Here is a 25146-nt window from a genome sequence, read left to right on the forward strand (position 1 = left end):
AGAAGAAGAAGAAGAAGAAGAAGAAGAAGAGAGAGAGAGAGAGAGAGAGAGAGAGAGAGAGAGAGAGAGAGAGAGAGAGAGAGAGGGTTTGCCACCGTTGTTCACCATTCAAAGGAGGAATGGGGTGAATAAAATTTTTGCCCTCATTTGATATTTTTTTCAAAAAAGGTAGCCTATTCTAGAGATTATATTAAGAAAATGATTTTTATTGATATTAGGGGCTAAAAGTTGCCCTTATCGGCAAGAACCCCTAAATTATTATAATTACGCGGTGAAAACATTTTCTTTTGTGGCTGTTGTCGGTGCTTAGATCAGTGTTTTTAACCTGCCGTTGGTCGAACCATCACTCGGCCAAGATTTTGGGTTTGATTCAGTCAAGACCCATCAAACAGTCAAAAGCCATTGACTTGGTCAAGAACTGTTTGACTTGGCTGGTTCAACTGTTGACCCGTTCGACCCAGTCACCAGGTTGTGGGTTGCACACTCAATGTATGCAGACTTTTGGAGGCCATAACTTTGCACTCTGATGTTCGATTGGGGTGATTTTTTTTTGTAACTTTTCGAGATCTATGCATCCCAAGGTGTCATAGTCACCTTGCCCTGCTATTTTCGCAAGAAAAAAATTCCATTTTTGGCCTTAAATTGTAATTTTTAATATATTTTTTAAAATAAAAAGTGAATTAAAATATAAATTAAATATAAAAATACATATAACATATCTAAAACATATTTATAGATAAAATATATATTTATACATACATATATATGATGACGTAAAACGGTCTGAACCGTTCGAACTGGTGACCCGTGACCTGGAGACAAAAACGGTTCGGCCTCCGGGTCGGGTTTAGGACATTTTTTAAAATGGTTCGTGGATCTTAACATCATAAATAAAATTATGAAGAAAACTCATCATGGCTCCGTTGTCGTCCAGCGGTTAGGATGCCTGGCTTTCACCCAGGAGACCCGGGTTCGATTCCCGGCAACGGAAGATCTTTTATTTTACTGTGGAGCGGTTAGACTTGCTTGAGTTTTGATCGGCCAAAGTTCAGGGCCCCTTGTCTAATAGGGAACAGGATATGCTCGTCACGCGCCGCACAGGCACATTAAGTGAGGAGCAGATCCCGTCTTGTCTAATATACGGTCTCGGTTTGGATTGGCCACATCACACATGTCATCATTCATATACTTCCACTAATCAGAAAACTGACAAATCATGTAAGAATGCTAATATTTTCTGCAGTTAAGTTATAAGAATGCTAATATTTTCTGCAGTTAAGTCCATAACTGCAACATAAAAGTTATGGACTTTTTATAGGAGCAAAGATGAGAAGTCGATAGAGTTTTGTCATATATATATATTATTGTGAATTTAGGATAAAGATGTAAATTGATACTACATGTAAGAGACGGGATCTTCTCTGATGCCTCACTGGTATCTTACACGCACGTCTTATCATGCATTGGGAATATCTTCCATACTTATTGTGAATATTCACGGGAGATGTTTCCAATGCACAATGAATGCACCTGTGAGGTGCCTGTTTATGAGGAATAGATCCTGTCTCTACATGTAATGAGTGAAATTTGCTTCGTATAACTTGCACCAAAACCACTTGTAATGATAAAATCTCATGCTGATATGATGGTTCGAATCTAACAGCGACCACTTTTACAAGAAGAAAAGATACCAAAGTTATTCAGTTTATTCTTCTGAGACTCCATATAGATATAGCTGGGACCAATATTCGGCAATGGCTTTAAGGTAGATACACTGTTGCTGTGACATGGTCTGTCGTTTTATCCAAGTCAAAGTCAGTTCAAAACAATATATCGAAGACATTGATTTCGTGGTTTTAGTGCAGTGCTAAAACCACATCTTAACAAAAGTAGTTTCATAGATATAATCACCTTGAAGCGATGGGATTATCTGCAATAAAAAATTCTGCACACACCGGAACTCTGCACATACAGTTGAACATCAGGAACATCTCTCAATGAATGTAACATTTATGCAATGTTCAAAGTATTGTTATGTATCAGCCTGTATTAATCGATACATATCGTTCCGGGACCCTTCTGATACGCCCCTACAGTGGGTGTATCGGGGGTCTGCCAGTTCAGGGGATGGAGGGGTCTTAGACCGACTCCCCTGAACCAGTTTAAAAAAAAAAGTAAAAAAAAAAACGAATATTGAAACGCCCGATACACCCTACTGATATATTGGGCGTATCGATATTTTGAACCTTACATTTATCTACAAGAGATATGCCCAATATATGGCTGAACGTGATGTCATCTTACACCCCTATTTCTCGTAGTCTAGAGGCAAAATAATAATGAAATATACCTTATAAAAGAGTAAAACTTAATAGCTAGAAATACTTATCCTTCCCTGGTTTCTTTTGCTGTAGTACAAATCTGAACCGAATATAAATTTTGCACCTGGTCGGTTTTGCATATGTTTGTTTGTAATTACGAATTGCACTCCTATTTGATTCAAAGCTTGTACTTTCTTGTCTCAATTATATTCATTGGCAGCGCAACTTTTGCATCTCAAAATTTGCATCCATCTTCCCTACTACCTCAATTCCCTCTCATTCCTAGCTCATCCCAAACAAATAACTCTCCTCCTACATTTATCATTTTATCTTCCTATAAGGTGGGGACTACATTTCTCTTCTGATTTTACCTCTCACAAACAAATAAGTTACAAAACAGTCAAATCTGAAGCAAAAGTAAACCGGAAATTACACTCTGCCCATTTGCACTCCCATGCATTTATACTATATATTGCAAATGAAAATTGCAATGCAAACAAACTGAGCTAAAGATACAGAAAATGATGGCAAGAATAGACGAAAGCTACATGGGAGGTTAATTTCAAAACGTAGACATCCAAATAAGTCATGCAACCAAACAACTTCAGCATAGTCACAATTTACACTCTAGTAGTTGAAAAGGAGAATCCGGGGGTGAGGTTTGTCTAAGTGAACTTGCTAGTTACTCCAATAACACCCGATCCAAGGCCTTAGTGTTGAGTTTTCCTCTAACAGTAAAACTGCAACTCTTGTTAATACAGTACTGTTGGAAATTGCTTCATTAATGGAGTAAAAGTAACACCTATTTCATTGATCAATACCCCTGTGCTTTCTCAATGAATAGAAATAAATAAACTAAACAACTTTACAGCCATTAGACTTGTGGAACTGCAAATTTTGGGCTTCTGCCAATTCTTGCAGCTGCCCGAATGGTTTGTGCATCCACTGTAGTCAATATTTGAGGTATTGACATGCCTCCAGAAATAACAATTTCTGTATTTTATGAAAAAAATATCAAAAATCAAAATGATGTTTATGCTGAAAATGGATTTGATCAATGTACTTTGATCTGTCAGAACACTCACCTATTCCTTCTCGAACAGATAAATTTGGCCTCATTATATCCTTTGAACTGATGAGGAAAATATCTCCAATATAGAGATGATTGGAGGGTACAAAAACGCAGCAAAGTTCCTCTTCGCCTGAACTCCTCTGTAGAATCACTGTCGATGTGATGAATGCAAATGCATATTCCCCAATACGTGGATGCCTTATGATGGCCACTTCCTTGAATGCATGAGAGTTCTGATCTGTCAAAAAAGCTATATGCTTAAGACTTCAAAGTTACAGAAGCTTACAGACTGTTTGAGTGTATAGTAATCAAGTTAGTTTCAGTTTCAGCCATTAAAGAACTCACAACCTCCTTAACAACTTATTTACTAAAAGCAACAAGTCATTCAACCACTTCAGCTGTAATCAAATTGCACCTTAGATTACAAAGTTCAAATAAATGTATTACCTGGTGATATAGCTGCGCTTATTTGTTTTGAGGCAGAATATATGTAGCTTATAAGTGGCATTTTTTTAATGAACCATTCCCCCAAACCAAGAACAGAAGCTCCCAGCCATGAGGACATGAACACACCCACTAAGAAGATGAAAGTGATGGAGGTGACAAAACCAAGACCTGCAAGCTAATATTAGTTCATATAGGCCTCTATCGTACCAAGTAATAGATGAATTAATCAGATTCTACTCGAACTTCTTTTATCAATATATTTTAGATGAAAATCCAGGCAATGATCAGATAATATTAGTGTGTGTAAAGGTGATTATGGATTTGATAGAAATAAGAAATTGAGAGCAATAATAGAACATAACTAAACACAGAAACGTGAGAATTGTGTGGTTTGATGAACTGTCTATATTCACAAGTGAAGAGAAGTGGTAAATGCACTAATGACCAAGGGGAGATTACAATAAGAGATACAAATCAGAAAGGAGTCAAATAGAAACCCCCTTCTCCATAAGATAGATTCCCTTCTAATCTTAAGAAACTCGTCAAAATCTCCAAATCTAGACCTGTCTCACAAAGGTAATCTAAATATAAAAGCCAAAAATGGTTCTCAAAAGCTACCTTTGTATATATAGTGCTGTCAATAGGTGGGTTGGGTCAGGGTAGGCTCAGTCATGAACCGATGTAACTGTGCAGAACAAGTCCCCAACTAGACCCTATAGGGTTTATGATAAAAGATCCAGAACTAACCCAATTATTGATTGGAACTATCATCATAATTCACAGCTATAGTTTTAACCAGTAATTTGACAATAAACTACTCATTTGTTAAATTGACTTGACAATAAACTACTCATTTGTTAAATTGACTTGACAATAAACTACTCATTTGTTAAATTGACTTGACAATAAACTACTCATTTGTTAAATTGACACATTTAGGCAATAATACGTTTGCAACAACCAAAACCAATCCCAATCCAATTATAATTGATACATAATATCAAAACGCAAAACTGGTTCACTTATAGGACACACAATATAGACCCAGACTCTATATAATTGGGTCAGTTTGGTTTTGTTCTGTTGGGTTTACCCAACCCATGAACAGCTGTAGTAGTATACACTTTCCACCCTCTTTCTGTATATGATAATAATCTAAACTATCTAATACAATGGTTTATAAGAAACCTGCAAACTACCCAAAGCTAAAGTAGAGCTGTCAATGGGGTTTGAAAGTATGAAACCCAACTAGACTTGTTCATCATGACCCGTTCTAAGTCGGGCTTGGACATGATTTTAGGCCCGTGAGCTTGGGACTAAAACACTGGGCCCAACCTCTTTTAGGGCCGGGCTCGGGCTTTTTTGACCTGAGCCCAACTTGATAATATATATTATATAATCGAAAACATATTTTATTTAATAAAAAATATATATACAATATTTTTTCTTTGCTCCTCTTTTTTCAAGTATTAGTGAGATCTTTTATTGCTTTTGAGTTTTGAGGCTTTTGATATAAATAAAACACTTTTTTTATTGAACAAAAAAAGAAAAAAAAGTCTATTTTCAAATTTCTAGCCGGACTCGGGCTCAAGACCTAGAACCTATGGTCGGGCCAGGCTAGGGCTCGGGCCTGATGTATTCTGTTGATACAGAAACAAAGCTCGACCCGGCCTGTTAACAAGTCTAAACCCAACCTAACATCCAATTATTTCGGATTCAGAAAATCTTTCTATGTAATTGGATCTGATTCTGATTTTAGAACCTTCATCAGTTTAATAATTAGATTGGATATGGACTTAATCCCATTCGACCCAGTTAAGATCCATGCCCAATTAAACATTATGTATAACAATTACAAGAAAGTTAGAGTAAATAAATTCATATTTCATATATAAATATATAAGTTAAAAAGTAATTTAACTTTTTTTTTCTTTCAACTCTTTTAGTTTTCCTAAAAACAAGAAAGTGGAATTGGATTAACCGCCAGCCGCTTAGGTGTACAAAACTGCTTGGCAATTAGGCAAGGCAAGCCTCCAAGGGCGCTTTGTTGCCTAGATTCAATGACCAGATTCAGATTTAAATTTTCAACAATTGGTGGGATTTAATTGTGGATGGATCTGATCGAAATCTGACCCAATTAAACCTTTACCTAAAATTAATATTTTTTTTCTTTGCCTGCTAATTCAAGTCGTATCAAAACACTTAGCTTCAATACCTTTCTACATTTTCCTATTTAATGAGACAATTTCTTTTTGATTCATACATGCATGATAAATTAAAATTAGTTATGCACGAATTGGAATAGGTTATTATTTCTACCATAAAGAAACAAGTAATATGCAATACTGATTCATGAAATGAAGTCATAACCCTATTATTGTGGAAACACAACCTTTTTATTATTTACACATCCAATAACTAACACTCAGATGGCAATCTTACTTACCATTGCCATGAAAAAAATTATCCCATTAGCATTCTACTCAAACCTCCTTCAAATAAAATGCTATTGTAATTTTGATTATGGAGGCTTAGAAACAAAATTTAGAAGTAAAACATGCAGCAACATATAAGTAAAACCCTTTCATAAAGAATCTCAGGAAGTAGCCCTCTGTGTTTTATTGAAGTGCAGAAGGTTCCAAGTGACAACCTCTTCTTTTAGAAGATAGTATCCTGGATGTCACTGTTACTTGTATCTGAGCATTTAGCCTGCAACCTTAGGTGCAATCATAAGCGTTTTTGAACATCTAGTTAATTAGTAGTGATACCTTGTGTAACACATGATAGACCAAACATTATCACAGAAAAAAAAAACATCATAGACCACTAATAGTTGGATTGGTTTTGCTAGGTTTGGGTTTATCTTTGTTTTCTCCAGCTTTCTTATTATTATATATGGTCAAGAATCCCAGATAATGTTGTATGGTTTTTTAAAATGTTTGTGCATTTTGACATTTCATTTTTGTATCCCGGGTTTTTCTGTTACTTTTTTAATCTATAACAGTTTTTACCAGATTGTATGTAAAATAGATTCTTTTGCAAGAACCAATAGATTCTGTACATCTGAAAGTCAGATTCAGAAACAGTTTTGTTAAAAAAATGATGTACTAAAAGTAGAAGGATGGAACATAGTTACCAAATACATCAATCCCCAGATGGGCATAGATTGGGGAGAAAAATCCGTCCACAAAATGAATGAACCACCAAGTAATGTAGAATGTGATGGCTAGAGGAAGAAGTATGACACTGCAAAGCAATGGCAAATGTGTTATAGAAGGTTACAAAGGTTTATACTATTTTATTACATGCTTAATCATAGAATTCTTAAGGCTATAAAAATGCATGCATATGCATTAGGAATGCCAACTATATACAACAATGCATACCTAGCCACAGGAAAAAAAACACATATGGTAAATGTTTGAACATTGAACTTAACATTCTGGTTCAAAGAAGAAAACAAATGATAGTTTCTTTTGAGGTGAAACTTATAAAGACAAAAAATGGTTAACTCTGAATTAGGGAAAAAACATAAATGATCAGGGTACAGAAAACTTACCATCCAGACATAAACTTTTTGGAAGCCCAGCTACGAATGACTTTAGAAAATGCCTAAAGAGGTAAAAGAAAATAGCTATTCAGTCAGATTTGTTGAGACAATTATGAGTTCAAGAACTTTTCTGATAATTTAGGTTCCATGAACATCTAGTAACAACAAAATCACACATGCACACAGACAAAGGAGAGAGATGGATAAATTTCAGCAATTGATATTGATATATTTTCAATAAGATTAGTTCCTTTTGGAGATGGGGTCAGTCATGCTTTAGCAAGGGAGATGTGAGTTCTTTGAACGTCCAAGGATTCCACCATGCTCACACCATTTCACTACATTGAAGCATGTGTTGGAAATCCATTATCACCAATTAGGCTAGAGGGTTTCATGCACTTTGTTATTTTAGTGGGTTCAGTGCAACTTTTTAAATTTACTCTTTTCAGGGCACATATTTATTTTTCCACTCAACTCTCAATATGAACATGTCATTGTCGTTTTCAAGGAAACAAGAAGGAAAAAAATAATAAAATGAAAACGTTGTATTATTTTAAGCAATTGCCATGACGGAATTACAATCTTGATATCAGTTATTTCAATTATTCAATCAACCAAGAAGAAATACAGGTTTCCAACATTTGAAAGCAGATCAACCTACTTAGTAGAACCCGGAAAAATAGACTTCATAATGCAATTAGCATCGCAAGGAAAAGGCAAACCAAATCTAGTAATGCTCAAACACAACACCACTATTAGTTTGTTTCCCTCTTATGGCACAATCAAAATTGGATGAATATAAAACACTGGCATTGTTGGAGCCAGGATCTTTCAAAACAATAACACAGATCGCTCGACGAAAACATTATGAAAAAGGCAAGCAAACAGGGGATTACGTAATTAGACATCTCCTCCAAGCTGAAAAGAAAACTAAGAATAAGACAGGAGAAATGGAAAAACCTCTCTGGTATGGAGGTGGTGGTGGTGGGAGGAAGAGGTGACAGTGGAGGGCGAAGAAGACGATAAGTTGGGGCCACCACCATCTTCTGCACCGTTTCCTGCTGTCACGGGAATCAGAAGCTCTCGATCTCTCTCCCTTTCTCTCGTTGCCATTCTCCTAATTATTCCTTGTAATGTTTAAATTAGAGAATGACCCCCGTACTAAGTACGGGGTAACTAAATGTGTATACTATTAGTTATCAAAAATTAAATTAAAAAAAAAAACTAATACGGGTGTTGCATCTTTATTAAAAATATATGTTTTTTTAATTTGATTTAAGATATTAAATGAGATCTTATTGGTAAACAATAATCCACTTTATTTGGTATTTATTATTTATTTAATAAATTTATTTTGAGTTATTTATTTTTAAAAGTTAAATTAGGTAAATTCCTAAAAGTTAAATCAAGTTTATAATTAATAAAATATTTTCTTTTTGAAAAAAAAAATCATTTAAAAACAAACATGGGTTTATGATAATCTTTTAATGGGTCCCACCAATTGTATTTAATATATTATGGATAAACATGTATTAAGCTCATAAATAACTGTCTATTGAGAATGTTTAGGAGTGAAACTACCCACTTTTTGAATCTCATTTCTTGAATTAATAAGATGCCACGTGTCTGGATGAGGGGTAGTGGGTTGTGGGTTTTAGCAACAATTTCTCAAAAAATGACACATGTCTAGCTTTTCAAAAAAATGAGAAACCCACATGTCTAAATGGTGGGGAGATATAGCCTAGGTTGTTGGCTTTAGCACAATTTAAAAAAAAAAAATGCCACGTGTGAATGGTGATAGTGAGTTGTGGGCTTTAACAACAACTTCTAAAAAAATGCCACATGTCTGGATTCCAGAAAAATAAGAATGCCACGTGTTTGAATGGTGGGGAGTTATAGACTGAAGACCTTCCTTTAATATATATGCTAATGAATGATCCCATACTAAGTACTAGGTAACTAAATGTGTTTATAATTTAGTTAAAAAAATTAAATTAAAAAAAAGTAATATGGGTCATGCATCTTTGTAATTGTCAATGACCCACTTTATTTGGTATTTACTATTTATCTAATAAATATATTTCGAGTTATTTCTTTTTAAAAGTTAAATTAGGTTGCTTCCTAAAAGTTAAATCAAGTTTGTAATTAATAAAGTATTTTCTTTATTAATAATGATTGTAATTCTAACTATTAATGATTATTGACAACGATTGTAAACTTTAAACTAAATTAAGTAATAATATATTCTTATTATGTATGCACTTAATTTTTATATATTAAGTAAATAATTTGTTATAATTAATTTTATTGATTAATTAATGAAATAAAAATTGATTTTATAATAATAGTATTAATTATAATAGTAGCATTAATTATAATTACTTATAATAATAATGTAAATAATTAACACTAATTATATATTTATAAAATAATTAATATGAATTAATATAAATATAAAATAATTATATCCCAATTAATAATTAACATTATTAAAATACTTATTAATTATCATTAATATAAATAAGGAATTAATTATCAGTAAGTAATTAAAATTAGTAATTAATTTTTATCAGAAATCACTATTATTATTAATTAATTATAATTACTAATAAAAATAATATAATTAATTATTTCATATAACTGTATGAATTTTTTTTTGATAATAATTCTAATATAAATAATTAACATTAAATATTTATTTTCAAAATAATTAATATGAGTTAATATAAATATAAATGATTATTTCTGAATTATTAATTACCATTATGAAAGTCGTTATTAATTATCATTCCGAATTAATAATGAGCAATATTATCAGTAATTAAGTATTAGCATTAATTATTATAAGAAATTATTATCAGCAAGTTATTATTATTAATAATTAATAGCTGGAATTAATTAATTAGAAGTCATTAGTTATTATTAGTACCCCTCTCTTTCAAAAAGTTGACTTGTCATCATCGTCATCATCAATGACGACAACTTAATAAATACATAATTTTATAAAAATAGGTAAATATAATTAATTTATTTTTATCTTTTGAAAAACTAAACAAGAGAAAAATAAAATGGTTAGGCGTTGCAAATGAAAAATTATTTGAATTTTTGCAAAAAAAATATTGGGCATAAAAAACCAATTATTCAAAAATAAGGTCATTAACCAAAGAGTAATTAAAATTATTCAGTAAATAATAATTTTAAGAAATTAAAATTAATAATTAATTATCTACTCGAATTAAAATGTGTAATTTCAGAAAATAATTTTAAGTAATTAAATTTTTCTATTAACATTTTTTTAATAATAATCAGTATTATTGATAAATTAATAATTATGAAATCAGTAATAACAATAAGTATATTATTATTATTATTAACTAATAATATATTCTTATTATGTGTATTGATTTTAAATCAGTAATATTAAACTACTACTACTACTACTACTACTACTACTACTACTATTACTACTACTACTACTACTACTACTACTACTTTTATTACTATTATTATTATTATTATTATTATTATTATTATTAAGTAATTAATTTGTTATAATTACAATTTTTAGTTAATTCATGAAATGATAAATCCTTTTTTTAATTATTTTAGTTTAACAATATTGAATAATTGAAATTTTTATAATTTAGCTTTCACTAAATGAAATATTTATTGGAGAATAATAATAGTATTAATTATAATCACTTGTAAATATAAATTGATTATATCCCAATTAATAATTAACATTATTAAAATACTTATTAATTAACATTCTGAAGTAATAATTATCATTATTATTAGGAATTAATTATTAGTAAGTAATTATAACCAGTAATTAATTTTTATCAGGAATGATTAGTATTAGTAATAATTAATTATAATTATTGATATTAATAATATAATTTTATTAATTAACATAATATTATTAATTATAATTACTTATAATAATATAATGAATTATTTCATATAAATGTATGAATTATAATTTTTGATAATAATTATAATATAAATAATAAACATAAAATATTTATTTTCAAATAATTAATATGAGTTAATACAAACATAAAATGATTATTTCTGAATTATTAATTACCATTATGAGAGTTGTTATTAATTATCATTTCAAATTAATAATGAGCAATATTATCAGTAATTAAATATTAGCAATAATTATTATAAGAAATTATTATCAATGAGTAATTATTATTAGTAATTAATACATGGAATTACTTAATTAGAAGTAGTTAACAATAATTAATTAGTAAGTAACAATAATTATTATTAGTAATTAATAGTTGGAATTAAATAATTAGAAGTAGTTAATAGTAATTATTATTGGTAAATAATAGCTAGAATTAATTAATTAGTTTAGTAGTTAACAATAATTAATAAGCATGTCGAATTAATAACTACCTATTTAATGAAACTGGTTTGATTTGAAATGCATTAAACCCGATTTGACTAATGAAATACTGAAACGGCCCTAATCAGTATATTAAAAGGCCAAGTGGAGTTATTTTGACCCAACCCCGTTTTTTAGGAAAGGATTGAGAGTGGGAGCTTCCCACTTCTTATGACTCTGCATGGTGGTGGGCTCCACTCTACATGTTAGTGGGCTTTGTTCTTGAACTACCACTAGTCAGAATTTGACATGTGTCTATTGTGTTTAAAACATTGGAAGGATAGGTGTCTGAATGGAGGAGGGCCGCGTGTTTGACTAGGGGAGACTGGCCTGAAAACCTTCCTTTAAAATTTTCCCTATTTTTTTCTTTGTTCTCTTTGATTTCGAGGAGTCTGGGAGTAACAAACTCATGCAGTGGGGGACACTAGGACTGTGGGACATGTAACCGAAATCAATTGATCGACTATTCATAATTCATGTAGCATTAAATGCCAACTAATCACTAGGGTAAGTTCTCTGCATACTTCTGGTTGTAGCGAAGGCTTGGGTTCAAATCCTGCTATCACCGAGTAATGGCTTATGGGTATAGGACAGGCTATCCTTATTCCTTAATCTAGATTCTAGATTCACTCCCCCACACTAGGGTTGTTCATAAGAACGATCAAACCCACCAATTCAACCCAATTTGATTCAAATTAGTTGGTTTTTAATTATTTTTTATCAATCCCAGTTCATGCATTATGATAATGGTCGGGTTGGTTTTCAGTTTGGTTATGTGTAAATCAAACAAAACTGACACGATTCGATTATTAAATTTAATTTTTTAGGCAAATTTCTTAAAGTACTATAGTTTAGGAAATTGACTACCTCTATCCTTATTGTTTACATGTTGTCTTAAAGTACCCTTAAGTTTTTTGACCATTGTCTAAAACCTCCCTTGCACTTAACTTTCCTGAAGTACCCTTTCTCGCCATCTTCTCAAAGGAGCTTTTTGATCCCAAATTCCCAATTTTCTCAAAAAATCTCAACGTAGGCATGTATTTCTAAGGGAAAAGCGATGCATTACAACGATGCAAAATCCATAGCGGTGCTCTCATATAGTTGTGCGGGTCTATGGGGTAGAGATTTAGGCCTCCCGTTCACTTTTTGGTAAGTTACTTACCCAAGTAAATGCAATTACCTGGGTAAATTTTTCTTGGGAAACACTTGCCTGGGTAAGTGCATTTACCCATGTTCTTTTATTTCTCATGTAAATAAGGCAATGACTATTTTAGCCATAAAGTCCATTATTAAAAGGGGCATTTTTGTCCCATTCAAGTGTTGGCAACTTCCCCCTACGTGGGAAAGTTATTTACCCACCTCGGAGATGAGACCCAAGAAAATAAACTTTCCCTGGTCCCCACATAAATCTAAAAAAAGAACATGGGATTCTTGGTCAATCAGAACCAAAATCCCATTGACCAACTTTCCCCCCTCTCAAAATCCGAAAAAAGAATGCCCCCTTATTGGCAATAAAACCCATTGCTCCAGGTACAGATTTATTAGATGAGAATCATCTCTAGATTTTATTTCGCCTTAGCCGTAGTTATGGAGAGGGAAGGAGGATCCGACAGGTTGCCGTCACCATTCCGTTCTCGGGATCCATAGGGACGCCTCCTTTGAAATCCACAACGCCTACCAAAATCTCATGGTGAAGAAATGGTGGAGAGCCAATGGGCCACCACAATACTTGTTCGCCTAACCATCAAATGATCAAGCACTTCTTGCACACTCCTTTCAGATTCAGCATCAAGGGCACTAGTGACCTCATTGAGGAGGATTGAAGGATTCCATATATAATATAATAAGAGTGAACTAAGATATGGCTATTGACTGATTGACCCGATTCAGTTTTAGTTAGTAAGTTAGTTACCGATTTATCATTACTAATTTATGTTAGTGTCAAATAACTATAGATAGGGGATACATGCATATTTTGTTTTAGAAAGAAGACGGATAATGAATCTAATATCTATGTTTGAGTTTGAGAAGAGGGAGCTTTGACTAATGATGAACAAGTAGCAAAGAGGCGGATTGGTTTCGATAGAGACAATGTCTAGTGCTGATGAGGGGTAATTTGGCCTAACCTATCGACACCCGGACATATGGAAGTGACCTGCTGATTGGATGATGACTCGGCATTTCTTGCCACCTCAGCAAGACAGGTCAACTTGGGTACTTTGAGCACTTTGACTCAGATCGAGGTCCGAGTAGTTCGCGATGGCCCAACCTGTCGAGGTGACACGGCAAGCCAACTATCTCAGAGCTCTTCGAGATCATGTTGCACGTCTGTAAGCCTTACCCTTATCCTACTCGAATTGGACGGACTCGATGAGCTTTATCAGCTAACACGAAATCCACCTCCTGGTGCAGACCAGATTCCTAGTAGTATAAGCTGGGGATCTCGGAGGTGTTTCGTAAGACCTATGGCAGCTCACCTATATAAGGGCACTAACCTCAACCTCACAAGGTACGCATGATTATTTGATCACTAGCCTTTAGCATACTTGCTTTTAGCTTGTATGCAAATTACTAACTTAAGCATCGGAGCACCCACACCAGGTAAGCCATCCCGGGTCCTCTGAGCGTTCCTTTCTAGCAGTTCGATCGGCCAACAGAGCAGACTGACGTCCAAGCTACCCTCTAGCTAAGAGCATCCAGATTATGCACTATCAGGTGTGTCTGATGAACAAGTAGCAAAGATGTGATGTATCACGCTACTGTACATTAGTATTGACTCTATAGATTTCTTGCTTTGCTTCTCTAATCTTCCTTTTTTTGTTTGCTCAATTTTTTATTTCTTTTTTTTAGTATTTGCATTTGGGAAAAAATGGAAACATGGGATTTTTAATCTATTGGATTTTATTTTGAAAATTTGAGAAATAGTGGAGGGCAAGTTTGATATTTCATTTTTTTTCATTAGTATTTGACGATGTGTCAATTGTCACAAAACTTAAGGGTACTTTAAGACAATAGGCAAACAGTAAGCGTAGAGAGTCTATTTCTTAAACCATAGGGGTACTTTAAGAAATTTGCCCTATTTTTTTTTTTAATATGGGAAAGTGGATTCCTAAAAAAAATGGATCTAGTTTGAAATATTATATATTTTTAATAATATCATTGCAATTATTAATTAATTTTTTATCCAATCAAACCATGTTTCCTAGTTTAACAAATTAGTTTTGGACTGTCTTTCAAACTCATTGACCAAATTGACAAATATACCCGAACTGATACGGCCTGAGCTGACCGATTTTTACTAATGGTCAATTGGTTTTGGATGGCCAATTTCTCAATCCAATCAAGTTGGTTTGGTTGGCGAAACAACCTGCAACCAAACCTAATTGACTCATAAACACCCACCTTATAGAACACTTCTCAAGCCAACCTCACACCACATCCAACCATGCATTGGGATTTGGGAACGTCTCCCATGAATAAAAATGTGGGAGATGGGTGTAGCTTTGTGAGGACCAATTTTGTGAGGAGGAAATCCAAACTCAGTTCATTAAAGGATGCAATTGTCCATGGCTCCATGCAATTGCCCTAGGGAAGGGACATTCACAGTTTGGCTAGTCGAGTAGTGGGCATATTTTTTAAACTAAACCAGTCCCTTCGGTTCTTGTATTGTCTTGAACTAAATCATTAGTAATATATATACACACACGCACACACCAGTCAATTTGATTAACCATTGTTTCACATTGGTTTATCAAAACCAAACCAATACCTTTGATTTTTTTTTTTTTTAATATCAAACCAAAATCCAACCAATTAGTTCTATTAACTAGATTTTTCAATTTGGTTTCATTTGTTTGATTTAGTTTTTTGGTTTTTGAAGAGAATCCCACTTAGGGTGGAGTGGAGTTGAACCCAACCACCAATAGAGTAAAATCTTTCTCTTGACCATGGTTCAAAGTATTGATACACCAAGACACACATGTATCAATGGTTTTGAAATACATTAAATTTTTGGGCAAATTTCTTAAACCACCCTTATAGTTTAGTTAATTGATTAATTCACCCTTATTATTTACATATTATCTTAAAATACCCTTATTTCTGAGAATTGTCTAAAACTTCTCTTATTGTTAACTTTCTATCAAACTCAGTTTATATGTGACATTACGTGACTGACGTTTTTTAAATTCTTAAATACCCTTTATGTGAACTGTTCATTGTCTTCAACAATAGCAGAATGTACAACGGTGGCAAGAACCCTTTCTCCTTCCAATTCCTGTCTGTCCTTTCACTGTCTCCATCACTATGAGACCGAAGCTCCACAAGAAGGGATTGAAGCAACTAGTCAAATCATGTGTAAAAAGAAAGCCTAGTTGTATCACTTTTTTAAAGGGTAATGTAAATGCGTCTGACGTGCTTTTCATCACGTTCGATTGCCTTTCAGGTTGCTATTTCGCGCTCGGCGACAATTTGAAAAGCGAACTGTATTCGTGGCCATGGTTTATTTTGAAAATCCGAGAAATAATAGAAGATAAATTTGATATTGCGTTTCTTTCTATTAACATGTAATGATAATGTTAATTGTTAGAAATAGTAAGAATATTTTTAAGATAATATATAAACTGTATGAGTAAAGTTGGTCAATTTGTTAAATTATAAAGGGTAAATTTAAAAAAAAAAAATTATTTTTTTAATTTTTTGTTTTCAAAATTTTATAAGAGGTCCAAGATTCTAAATATCAATATGTTTAATACACCGATAGGGGCATATTAGGCAATATTAATAATGTTTTTTATTTATTTTTATTTTTTTCAAAACCGATTCAGAAAGATTGATTTAAGACTCTTCATTTCCTGAACTAGTCAAAACCCCCATACACCCTCTATTTATAGGATACAATATCATATGTCCACTTTCTAACGAAATTTTGAACCTTACTCTTAAGAATATCACCCATGCATACTTGTATGTGTGGTCATTTGCAACTCCGAATTCACTGCATACTTACGTCACATTCAACCTACGACTACGAGTGAGATTGATTGAAATTTGGACAATATGAAGAGCCCTCTCACTTCTCACATATAACATACATAAACACTGCTACAAATACAAATAAAACACAGTCCTTGATACATATAGCTAGAGAGAGATCTTCCATCAATTTTACAGGAGGGTATATATATGATATACACGACCACATTAGAGGTATTCCTCTTCTTTTAGCTTTTAACAATCCAAGAAAAAGCTCCTCTACTATTCAGCTACTCCCACCAAGGTAGATGCAAGAATTATAACCTAAGAAAACAAGTAAAATATGTATGATCAATAAAGACATGAATATGCTGCAAGAAGATGAATGTTCGAGTTCACATCTGCCCCTTACAACGTCCCACAGCACATTCGTGCCGTGTACTGGGAACATCTTCCATGATGTATCAAAAATGGTGATGTCATCATCAGGAGATGTTCCCAATACACGACGGGGATGTGCTGTGGGACGTTGTGGGGCGCAGATCTGAACGAGAGAGAGAGAGAGAGAGAGAGAGAGGCGTTCTTACTGGGATTATTGGATGTAAGTGTTGCGGTGTGTGAAAAATCACAGTTCAAAGGATTGCGTGCAGACTTTTGGTAGAAGAGATTCATGGCAAAAGCAGCATGGGAAGCCACGGTGTTGGGTTCATAACAAGCGCCACCCGGTTGGAGCGGACTGCAGTCGATGCCTTGGCCACAAGCATAGTCAAGATTTGCCTGCAGTTGGGCTTCGGAAATGCCATCTTTGGGCACACACCATACTGTCATCTTTGATTGTGGAGATGGATTTACAGGGGTTGTTGGAGTTGGAGTTGGAGTTGCTGGAGTCTGGAGTTTTTTTTTTTTTTTTGGAGCAACATAACAAATGAATTAAAATCCATGTTAGATATAAGAAAAATTAAGAACAGCTATACCATCCTATTCCTATACGAAGTTAGAAACCAACATTCAAACAGCTCTTCTCCAAAAAGCACAGCTCTTCTCCAAAAAGCACTTATTTAAACAATGAGCACTCCCTAACATTGCCAATGCCTTGTGCACTCTTAATTAATTGCAGTTAGTGTAGAATTAAAGTAAATGTCAAATCCAAGGAAACTTTGCTCATTAGAAAGTTTAAAAAGATGATGATGAAAATTAAAATAGTGTTTGTGGTTTAAGTGTTTAGAATGAAGCTATCACATGTTGGAGAAAGTAGAGAGTGAAGACCCACGAAAAAAATGGCTTAAAAATGATTGAAGTATTCGAAAGGCGGTTCAGAAAGATTGATCATTGCAATTATGTAGTCGTTTGGAACCAATTACCAACACATTATTGTACTCATTTTGGATGGTGGATAAAAAAGGTTTGCTCTTTTGCTTAAAAAAACTTTAGACAATGGTGCAAAAGTTGTGATTGGAGCAAACGCCTCATTCTTCTCTTTAGAAAGGGGGAACACCCTAGTAAGTAAGCCAAAAGTGCTTTTTTTTTCCCTAAAGAAAAGATGAGCACCCCTATGGCCTATGCTGTGTAGTTTGATAGGGTTACCTTTGTCTTTTCAAAAGGGATGGACTACATTTATCAAACATTGAGATGTGCCCTGATCAGCCTTCAAAGTTTAAACTTTGAAGTAGACCTAAAATGAATTATATGTAGAAGTTTTGAGAATAATGGGCCCCCATTTATAGGTCCAAGTGGTTCTGTAACTTGATAAGGTCTCTAGCTTGTTATATCGGGGGTTTGGGATCCAAACCCGCCGTCACCCTAAGAAAAAACGGCCACCACTCAAACAGTGTTTTCGAATTTCCGTTGATCCGAATGGTCAGACTGTTCAGAAATCTTGAGTTCGTATTTAGTCAGGGCAAATTATGTTCGGGCAGCTTTTACATCCTTGCATTCAGAATATCTCCATACTAATATGCTATATTTCATGGGAAGATATTCCCAATATAAGGTTGGAAAAGGCTGTTAGAATGGTGTGGGCATGAATTTGCCCTGACTAATGCCGGTCTCAAGAACCTTGGCCAAAAACTGTTGACTTAGTCAATTATCCGCTGACCCAAACAGTAGAACCATTGGCCCATTTGACTCATTCAATGGTTTTAGCCATTTTTTATTTTGATTATTTTTATAATTTTTTTTTAAATTTTAAAATTGAAATAGGCCATCAGTTAAAACTGGTCGGTTAAATTATGCATCAACCCAAAAACAGATGGCCAAAACGTTTCCACTGGTATCTTTCTTCTTTTCCTTTTTTATCCCTTTATTTTGTTTGTTTGAAAACAGTTCTTGGAAAGAAGGATAGGCCTTAGATAAAGCAACTTTAGCTATCATCAATTCATTCACAGAAGAAAAGGAAAGGTTATGAAGTAGAAAGAAAAAATAATAATAACCTAACCTGCTGGTTGCTCTTGGAGAGACCCACATCATAAGTCATGGTGAGATCGGGTTTGAAAAGGCCGAAAGCCCGCTCCGAACCCGGCCCGGGCTTCAAATCCTCATCGTACAGCGCAAACAGGTAAGTATCAATGGACTTTCCCGGCATCAGTGGAGTTCCCACCATAGACCTCAGGTGATTGATCAAATTACCATTGTAAGCCTTTGCGTTCTCCATGCTGGGACCCACCTCGTTGCTGTCTCCTTTGTACGGCCACCCTGTCTCCGCCACCGCGATTTCTACCTCGAATCCCAGCCTGACCAATGCAGATCGGACGCCATCAACCTGCACAAACCGTTTCCTTTGTCAATAGAAGAGTTCGGCCAGCCCATTAAGACCCATTGCATATGCTTGGGCTTGGCCCACTTCAATTTCCGGAGCCCAGCCCATATTTGAGCTCATTTGGCACCCACCTGGGCGTCGAACATATTCATGTACTGGATGTTCGTCCCTGAGTCGAATCGCCCCGCGTTTGGCTGGAAAAGACAGAAGGCCAGAGTTTCTGGTCTCGGATCGCTCTGATACGCGAAGAATGGATATGGGTTGATGGTGAAAGGCGAACCCGTGTCCTTCAGAAACCCTAACATGGATTTCAGCGTATCGACGTACTGGGGATGGAACATTCCGGAAGACGGTGGCTCCGACTGTCTGAGCACCGCCATGGAATGAACGGTCGATACCTTGACCTTGCCGCCTAGAGTTGCTGCTTCGAGAGCATTCTGCATGTTTTTCATCGCCGGCAATAGCTTCGATATCAGATTCTGATCTCCGGACGTCATTACCTCGTTGCCGACGTTGATCACGATGATGTTGCTGGCAGGGTAGTAGGGGAGGACGTTGGAGCCGATCCATTGCTTCGCGAAGTTGGGGTCGGAGGCCAACGGGGGTATGTCGCCGTTCGCTGCGCCAATGGCGATGCCGATTCCGGTGTTGGCCAGGGCTTTGATGATAGCTGGGTCGGCGCCGTACAGCCTGACTTTTCCGATCGAGGTGGACTGGAGCAGTTTTGCTGTCGCCGCAGGTGGGGGGAGGTTGTCGGCGACTTGCCCATAATTCACGCCGATAAATGACTGGGAGTCTGCACAAGCAGGAGGTTGTTTCAGCGCAAAGATTCCAACTTGATTTTTCGTTCAAGTTGGATGACTCGTTTATCATGGTCAGTACTCAATAGCCAGTCAGCTGGCTTAAAGGTGGCATCTCTCGCGAGCCCGAATCCGGGTCGCGGCGACTCTGGTGAGTCTGAATCGGAGTTAGACTGTTCAAAATCCTGAGATCTCAGTAATTTCTCGGTCTGGCAACAAGTTACCCAAGAAAATAACATTAAAAATAAAGAATTATAATTCGACAAAGAACAAAGTACTAGTGAAACTTCAGAACCAGAAATGTACAAATCCATGAAAAAACTCCGCCTCAAGTTCCAAGTTTCATTGAAAAAGGGAATTTCAGTTGAAACTTGAGCTTCGGGAGTCGTCCATCACTTACTTGCTATTTGAAGAGCCTGTAAGAGGATGGAGAGAACGAAGAAGGCCTCGTTCTGGAGAAGCTTCGCCATGGCAGGGAAGGAGAAAGCGAAAGATGTCTAAAGAGCTGCGTTTTACTTAAACAAGCAACGGAGAGAGATTATATATAGTAGAGAGCAAAGACAGAGAAGAGGAACCGATGGTGAAGTAACGAATAGACGTGCAAAATTAGAGGGGCATACACGTAGTCGAGAAGTAACTTCCACTGAGCGGTTTCTGTGGGACCACCGGACCAGGGTTCGCTAAAGAGGTAAGAAGGGAATTACAAAGAAAACTTCTCGAACAACTGAGGAGTTCTTAGTTATCACTAACTAGAAATTCCAGGAGGCGAAAGAAGTAAAAAACATTTCCACACCACGGCCTTCCAACGGAGTTTACATATGCTGCTGCAACCACAGTCGCAGCAACCCTTGCGAACCCAATGAAACTCGAACACGCTAACGACGGACAATTGGAGATAAATTAAATTCGGGTAAAGTACAAAAACCTCTACTGAAGTTTCTGACAAGCATAAAATTTTTTTCTATATTTTCATTTTAACAAAAGCCTTCCCTTTATTTTCGAAAAAATCAATAAATGCCTCCCTTCTGTCAATAATCAAGACGAAAAACGTTAAACAGATGATATTTTTTTTTTAAAATACTTATTTTACTCTTTTACGAGTTAATATACACCCATTTTTACTAAAATACCCCTACCTATATATTATACTCTTCGCCCTCTCTTCTTTTATCTCGGTTTCAATTTTTTACTATCTGAATGATTGAAGAGGAACGAACCTGGAAGAATGACAAACCCACGAAGAACGAAGTACGAAGGAGTGTCATTAGCCGCAGCAACAGCACGACTGAAAGATCATCAGCACATAATCGAAGGAATCTGTTAAAATGCCCGTCAAAATGCGTAGCACAGAACAACTTACAACTCCCACAAACTCTTGGAGTTCAGACGCAGAGGAGCACTTTGATGCTTGAATTCATTGACACTAGAAACCCAAGACACAAGCTTACCAACAACCAAATTAATTAACTCATCCACCTCTTTACTTCTTTTACAGAACTGTCTCCTATTGTTCTCAGCCCATATAGTTCCTAACAGAGCAACAGGGATAGACTTCCAAACACATTTCCCCTTCCCACTCGGGTTTCAGTACCACAAGAGCTCCTTAACTGAATTTGTCATGACCTAAAAACATATCCCTATAGATTTGATGAAATGCCACCAGATTTGAGAAGAAACCGAATAGTTCGAATACTATCATTGCTGCAAAATAAACAAAAAGTCAAGAAAGTCACAGTCGTTGTCCGGTGAAAAAAATCGAATTCCGGGGTGAAAAACTATCATCGTCAATGAAGAAATCGAACTCTAGGGGTGAAGAAATCAAACTTCGGGGTGAAGAACAGTCGTTGTTGGTGAAGAACAGTAGTCGCCAGAAAATGAATGGAATATTTTGCAAAGTGGGATATTTCGAGTGCTATGAAAAGTATGGAATTGTAATGAATTGGTCGAGTAAGGGCAAAAAATGGTATTTTGCAAATAGCTCAGATGACGCCTAAGGGTAAAAATGTATTTTTATATGGGGAGATATTTATTGATTTTTTCGAAAATAGAGAGGAGACGTGTTAAAATGAAAATACAGGGAAAATTTTTATGTTTGTGAGAAACTTTAGGGGAGGTTTTTGTATTTTACCCATTAAATTCAGAAACTTTAGGGGAGCTATTTTGCAAATAGCTCGTAGCAGCAGAATGTGTTGTTAGAGTCACAGTGACTTTAGTTACTAGGAATATTTGCTTGCCCATCTAGTAAGTGTGGAACATGTGGACCTCCATATCAAGCAAGAATCAACCACGTGGCAGAAGGAGCTCGACCGATTAGATAAAAAAGCCGGCAATCCAACTTGTTCGGACAATTCACGCCCACGACCCGCGGCCCACGGGGTTCTCTTTCCGGATTCGATTTTGGTACAACTTTTCATGTGCTATCTTCCCACCCAACTGACCCAAGCCCAAGCCCATTTATCATTTGTCGATCAAATTCCTGATCAATTCTGGGGCCATCAATTTGAATGGTGCAGAATTGTTGCATTAGCATATGCACCACATGGATATTCCTGCTGATTGCTGAATTGAGGACGTTAGAAAAGGTGAAACGAGAATTTGTAGCTTTACCCTTTGAGGGTCATCTATGGGCTCTGGCGCTTGTTTTCACAAAAAGCACTCATCTCAGGCCCACAGCCCATGTACTATGGGCCCAATACTCCCAATTATTCGTGCCAACTTTCCAAAGGCAAAGGGCACTTCCTTCCTCACTAAGAAAACTGGAAACGTGGAGTCCTTCCCATACAAATTAAAGAATAGAATAATTTAATCAAGAAGAGTAAAAGCAGAAGTCAAATTTGATCCGATTCCCATCAAAGATAAAACCAAACACGAGCTAGTTTCGAATTTGAGTAGTAGATATGTGTGAACTGTAACTTTTAGGATAAAGCCGAGATGAAAAACAGACTTTTCAGTAAGAGTAAACAAACCCATTTTTATTCATGGGGAGATGAGAATGGGAAGTAGCAATGAAGGTCTCGAGCTTTAAAGCTCAACCCACCATTGCTTTATGGGCGTTGGTTCTAGATAAAGAGAAAGCGTTGCCGTTCAGGCCTTGAAAAGGGTTTTTGACTCTACTCCGTTTCACCTACTCAGCTTCTTTTAGTGAAACAAAGTTCCAATCCAGATAGCCCCCGTCTTCTAGCCAAAGAAATCTCTTTCTAATGGATATTTTAAATGATTGGTCAAATTAGAAGTGCAGCTGGGAAAAGAGCTATCACTCTCTCTCTAGAGCATTCTTCAACATGGGATTCATATAGGGGTGTCAATCAGACCGGATTTGGTCTAATAGGAGTCTATTGCAAATTGATTAGGTCCAGTCCAATCTGATGGACACCATTTGGATCAATCTAATTCAATGTTTGGACCATTCGATCTTTTCAAATTGATTCAATATGACACCTATATTTTTATCTTCTATTAATGAATAAGATATTGATTCAATTTGACCCAATCTAATATAAATTCATTACAAATTGATCAGGTCTAATTCAAACTAATAAATACTTTAAACCATTAAGTCTATATTGATCCAATTTAATATGTCTTATTGGTCTGTCCAATCCCTTCAAATTAATTTTGATTTTAATGAGATTCAACCTAAAACCGGTCTATTAACACCCTAGGCTCATACATAGAAATTTGGTAAAATAGCAGAAGAAAAATCTGGTTATAAAAGGGGAAAAAAGGAAAAGAAAAAATATGGTAGCTTATCCATTTTTCTGCATGTATCAATTGAAATGCTCTTGATTGGGATCGAGTGACCACCACTCTGAGTTTCGCTAATCGCTAGTATTTTTTTGGAGTGGTGATTTGATGGCACTGCTCCTAAAGATTCTACGTGTATATTGTTGTTGGGCAGATAATCGTTATGGTTCATAAACTAGGAATACAGCAAAGAAAAGTGAGGGACAGACAGGATATGGTACATTCTGATAATGATGATTAACTCTCGCATGAATGAGAGGTGCTCATATGAGAGCTCTCTCGTTAAATAGCCTAGTAGGTTATGTTATTAATTACAGATTGATCATAGACAATTTCCACAATATTTTTTTTTTTTTGTTGTCCCTAATGAATGACAAGCGTGCATGGTAGGGTTCTCAGGGTTAAAAGGCTTTGTTTGGTAAATCATTTCCTCAGGAATTATAATTGAAAAGGCATTGAATTTTTATTTATTTATCTATTTATTTTTATTGCCTTCTGTGCATTACTTACATCAATGTAAGGGTACATGCTATTCGAATCTAGATCTCTTGTCAACACAAATTCTGTTCACGTCTATCTACATAACATCGCAGTCATACATGAAGAACATCTCATCCTCTTACATAGTAATATGCAGGAGAAGATGTTCCCAATTCATGAGGATATTGTATTGTGGATAGACGTAAATAGGTGATCCGGAGTCATGTTATTTATGTGTGTAAGTAAAGAGTAATTGAGTAAATATATAAAATATTTTTTTAATAAAATGATATAAATTAATATTGTATTATCAAATTTAACTTTTATGACTTGCACTAAACCAAAGCAATGATTTGTATTATAATAGTATAAATAAATACATTTCAGTGATGTTACAAATAGCCTTGGAAATTATCTCCCAATTCTAGGAAGCTACTTTCTTCACTCTCAAGAATTGCTCTAAAACACAGAAAATAAAAACAAGAGTGACACATTCTTTACTGAATTTTGAAGAATCAATTTACTAAGATGGGATTTCCACCTCACAGCACTTGCAGCTGTGCATTGGGAACATCTACGCTTGAACAATATACTGTGAGGTGGG

At 35.2% G+C, this 25146-nt stretch overlaps 2 protein-coding genes and 1 non-coding gene across 14 annotated transcripts; 1 reads left to right on the forward strand and 2 right to left on the reverse strand.

Moving 5' to 3' along the window:
• Window positions 1-919: 919 nt before the first annotated feature.
• Window positions 920-991, forward strand: TRNAE-UUC (transfer RNA glutamic acid (anticodon UUC)). The gene has a single exon. It is a non-coding gene; the product is annotated as a tRNA-Glu (tRNA).
• Window positions 992-1616: 625 nt separating this feature from the next.
• Window positions 1617-8609, reverse strand: LOC148877024 (protein LIKE COV 1-like). Of its 12 annotated transcripts, none has more exons than XM_088980412.1 (7): window positions 8351-8543; window positions 7400-7452; window positions 6977-7086; window positions 3841-4008; window positions 3407-3631; window positions 1912-1962; window positions 1617-1792 (listed from the first exon to the last, which is right to left on the reverse strand). In XM_088980412.1, the coding sequence occupies exons 1-7, from the start codon at window positions 8501-8503 to the stop codon at window positions 1761-1763; spliced, it is 792 nt and encodes a 263-aa protein (XP_088836538.1). In that variant the 5' UTR covers window positions 8504-8543; the 3' UTR covers window positions 1617-1760. The 12 variants fall into 12 exon arrangements, with proteins under 12 accessions (XP_088836538.1, XP_088836500.1, XP_088836516.1 ...); XM_088980374.1 differs by having other exon boundaries at window positions 3407-3626; window positions 8287-8524; XM_088980390.1 differs by having other exon boundaries at window positions 3407-3626; window positions 3841-3969; window positions 8351-8523.
• Window positions 8610-16837: 8228 nt separating this feature from the next.
• LOC148877025 (glucan endo-1,3-beta-glucosidase 7-like) lies at window positions 16838-20877 on the reverse strand. Its single transcript, XM_088983614.1, has 5 exons — window positions 20719-20877; window positions 19650-20314; window positions 19198-19521; window positions 17351-17651; window positions 16838-17087 (listed from the first exon to the last, which is right to left on the reverse strand). The coding sequence occupies exons 1-5, from the start codon at window positions 20786-20788 to the stop codon at window positions 17050-17052; spliced, it is 1398 nt and encodes a 465-aa protein (XP_088839740.1). The 5' UTR covers window positions 20789-20877; the 3' UTR covers window positions 16838-17049.
• Window positions 20878-25146: the final 4269 nt, after the last annotated feature.

The sequence above is a fragment of the Nelumbo lutea genome, chromosome 1, assembly GCF_056320005.1.
Source record: "Nelumbo lutea isolate HS-2025 chromosome 1, American lotus-T2T, whole genome shotgun sequence".
NCBI lineage: Eukaryota > Viridiplantae > Streptophyta > Magnoliopsida > Proteales > Nelumbonaceae > Nelumbo > Nelumbo lutea.